This window comes from Micromys minutus (genome assembly GCF_963924665.1).
Source record: "Micromys minutus genome assembly, chromosome: 12".
NCBI classification, from domain to species: Eukaryota; Metazoa; Chordata; class Mammalia; order Rodentia; family Muridae; genus Micromys; species Micromys minutus.
Genome location: NC_137981.1, coordinates 6,117,104 through 6,121,251, shown reverse-complemented (window position 1 = coordinate 6,121,251; position 4,148 = coordinate 6,117,104). Strand labels below are relative to the sequence as shown.

Below are 4,148 nucleotides of genomic sequence, written 5' to 3'. Positions count from 1 at the left end.
GAGCCTGTAGCTCTTCATCCAGGGATAGGGTCATAATGAATTCTACACTGGCATGTTTATAGGTGTGGCTGTTATTCAGGCCTTGTTTAGGCAAACATATTTTTTGATATTTCATGCATGCAGCATATCTCAAATCAGGCATCCTGGTTCTCTGGCTCATGAAATAAAATTACATTGTCATTACTCGAGAAATTTTAATTTATACTTAGTGGGGTTTATTTTGTTATATTTAAAATTATATTCTCAAGTATTTGAAGGTACTTCTGGAAATTTTCTTTCAAAGCCTAGCTAGGAAATTTGGAACTATTCAGCTTTAGAATATAAATTAGTATGTGTAGAGTTACAGGCTCCATTTCTCCCCAAAGACATTCATAATTAATACAGACACAAAGAACATATGGTTAAATGCTGGTCATAAAGATAGCAATACAGAGCACTTCAGAGGGATGCTCATTTTGCCTGGGAAGATTCACAGTGCAGCTTGTCCAGAAACACTAGAACATTATTTTTCTGTTGAATCCAGACAAGGAAGTCAATAATGCTGAAAACTTTATGAAAATTCTCCAGCCCTTATATCTTATTCTGATTATAAGGGAGTGATATTGATGGGTATTAATTTTAGATTGTTAAAATGATGCTGAGCAGAACAAAATGTATTTTATAGAAAGATTATAGTGTCCATCCAGGAATATTGGCTACATCCTGCTAGTATTTCTCAGATGTCTGTCTCACTCGGAATCTCTGAGACAAGGCATGTTTTCTTAGGACTTTTCTTAGAGCTGCAGCCACCTCTCTATTTCTCAAACTGTAAATAAGTGGGTTCAACATGGGAGTGAGGATGGTGTAAAAGGCTGACACAACTTTATCTTTCTCAGGTGTGTGGTAAGAATGAGGCAGTACATTGGTATAGAAAGCTGCCCCATAAAAAATGCTTACTACTATAATGTGGGAGGAGCATGTGGTGAAGGCCTTACGCCGGCCCTCGGCAGAGCTCATGTGGTAGACAGTGATGAGGATGCGTGTATAGGAGACTGAGATGAAGGATATTGGGATGAGTAGCATCAGCACACAGCATGCATACATCAATGTTTCATAAAGTGATGTGTCTGTGCAGGATAGCTTCAGCACAGCTGGGATCTCACAGAAAAAGTGGTTGATCTCTCGAGATCCACAGTAAGGAAAGCTCATAGTAACAGGTGTCAACATAAAGCCATCCAAAGACCCACCAGCCCAGGAGCCCAGCACCATAAGCAAACACACCCTGGGATTCATGATTCTGGGGTACCGTAGAGGGTTGCAAACAGCTACAAACCTGTCATAAGCCATGAGGCCCAGCAAGAAAAACTCTCCCCCAATCAGTGTCAGGTAGAGAAATATTTGCAATGCACATCCCAGAAAGGAAATGGTCTTTTCTTTGGACAGGAGATCTTGAAGCATCTTGGGAACAGTGATGCAGATATAGATAGTATCCATGATGGATAACTGGCTGAGCAGAAAGTACATAGGTGTGTGAAGACGAGAGTCCACACGAATGAGCACAATCATGACCAAGTTGGCTGTTACAGCCACCAGAAAGATGGAGAAAACCACAGCAAAGATCAGCCCAGGAAATGCTGGGTGGGTGATGAGGCCTAGGAGGACGAAGTCAGTGGAGTTATTGTAAATGGCCTCCATGTCCACAGAGCATGGAAGCTTACTCAGCTGTAGAGACAGAAAAGTGGTATGTCATCTCTTTGTCTTTTTTATGTTAGCTACGTTCAAAGAGATATAGAAAAAGGAAATGTTCACCTCAGAGTTCTCTTGACTCTTTGCTTCAATATTAGCAGAAAGGTATTGCACAAACCAAAGTCTAAACTCAAATTCCCCAGCTTTGATGGATCATCATGGATCCAAATTTTCTACGTTGGATGAAAGTAATAAATGCAACCATCAATAATAATACTTCTTTTCACTTTTTTCTTATTTTTGAACTACTTTATACACAACTCTTATAATCTTATTATTCCATATTAAATTTTCTGTGACATGGGTGACTACACTATATCCTCTTTACTATCTTGCATCCAGTGTACATTGCTTTGTTAATTTAGATTTTTCTCACCTGATAACATAATTACATGTTAGTGTTTTGTACATATAATATTTCTAACTAAAGAAATTGTTGTGATATGAACACATAACTAAGCTTTTGGACAACAATTACTATTATTTTTGCTATTGGAATCACTACAGAGCCAAGAATCAATTTGGGACATTGATCAACATGCTAGTGAAGCCAGCATCTTGTGAGAGTTAGTTCTGAGGTTATCTCCACACTGTCCTATTATCTGGATTCCTGTCTTATGAGAGGACACTTTTAAAGTGAGAATACTTTAAGAACTCATTTCTGCTTGTCCTTCAAGATAGCATGGGGTAAGAGTTCTCAGATCAGCATCTCTAGAAACTCTCCTTAGCAAGTGGTAGTTTAGGTTTCTCATCATGGAGATCTTTCTAATTGACACCATGAAATCAGCAATGACTTGTGATAAATGCTACAGCATTGTATTTGATAACATATTCTTCTCTTAAATTATTGTCCTGGAAAAAGATAAGCAGATTTTCCTGATAGGGTGTTCCAAAACTATGTAAATGTGACCCTTTAAGAATCCATTACTAACAGGGCTTGCCTCCGACTTTATTTTCTGCTTTATTATTGAGCTTTAATGTTTAAAAATAAAAATACATCCTTAATCAAAATGAGAAAATAACAATAGTTTAAAACTCCTAAATTGTTTGACTCTCATATTTTCTCCATCCAAGAATACAAATGTGTTCTTCCAAAGTAGGTTTAGTGATATCAGGGTATATATTTAGAAGTTTTATTATTAAATCATGGCATACCACCTCTTGACAGAAGTTTTAAAGAAACATATTTTAATAAAATATGTTGTATGTATCTGTATCTTCCAGTTTTACAATAGTTAAATAATTTTCGAAGCTCCAAGCTGAAGTAAAACTCTTTAATACTGAAGCAAAAATTAAATTAAAAAAGCTATAGAGAAATACTTTTTAACTTTCCTGTAAGATAACTCTTTGCTATAGTGGATGTTTCCAAATAGAAGTGTCAAAATATAAAGGGAGGAAAATAGAAAAATTTTTGTTAGTATGTGTTAAAATATATATTTGTCATCTATTATGAGTCAAGAAAAGGAAAATCCCTGAGTATTAAATATTAATTCATGACAAGACTGAGGGAAACCAGCTATTTTGCCTTCTCTAACATGAATCGAGCTCTGAGGCACTCACAAAAAGAACTATATATTAAAACATTACAAACTGAAACTCCACTAATAAAACTTCTATAACGAATGGGTGAAAATCAAAATACTCATGCTGGCAGCAAATATTATTTTGATTGATAATATTTATGTTTTGTTTGTCAAAATTATAGATTTTATATGTTAGTTACTGGTATTGCCAAGTTATCTTCCAGTTACTCATTTAAAAAATATTCCAAAGAAAATAGAAATAGCAAGCATATGATACCAAATTCAAGTTAAAAACAAGCTAGAAAAATAAAAACACTGCTTCTGCATAAGCACACAAGCTAAGAAATTTTGTTTCATTTAAAGATTCAGATCATACCATGTACTTTATTAAAGAGCTGCAGGATCCTTCTAGACACTCAACACTCAGATATAGTGACACTTAAGCACTTGCTATAGGCCATCTCATCAAGTCACCTGGGTATGCTTCATGGGATTGATAGCCTACTAACTCCAGTCTATCCAGGGCTTGAGCTCAGTATGGTTACTTGGCTGACCTATTACCTGACTTTCCAGTGGTTCATTGCCTGGCCCTGCAACTGCAACTAAAACCAGCCTTGTGCTTTGACAGGCTTTAGCCTGGACAATTTTGCAAGCAGACTGTGACTCATGAGGGTATCTGCATGCATTATGATACCGTCAGTGAGCCCTTTTAGATCATGGAGCTTTTTGTCTTTTCCATACTTTTCTGTAACCTATCATTATGCAAATTATGTTATGGGATCTGAAACTAATTAATTGGCAGCTAAGTTAGAAATGGAGTAAAAGAATCTAAGATTGCCAATGACCAAGTTAAATCAAGAATATTTGATGAGTTAAAGCCAATAAAACTATGTAGCTGGT

At 36.1% G+C, this 4,148-nt stretch overlaps 1 protein-coding gene across 1 annotated transcript; it reads right to left on the bottom strand.

The window, feature by feature from the left end:
- Positions 1–705: 705 nt before the first annotated feature.
- Positions 706–1,674, bottom strand: LOC308428018 (olfactory receptor 2T2; the record flags this gene model as incomplete). Its single annotated transcript, XM_080926314.1, has 1 exon — positions 706–1,674. One exon carries the CDS (start codon positions 1,672–1,674, stop codon positions 706–708), a length of 969 nt encoding a protein of 322 aa, XP_080782440.1.
- Between the last annotated feature and the right edge of the window lie 2,474 nt (positions 1,675–4,148).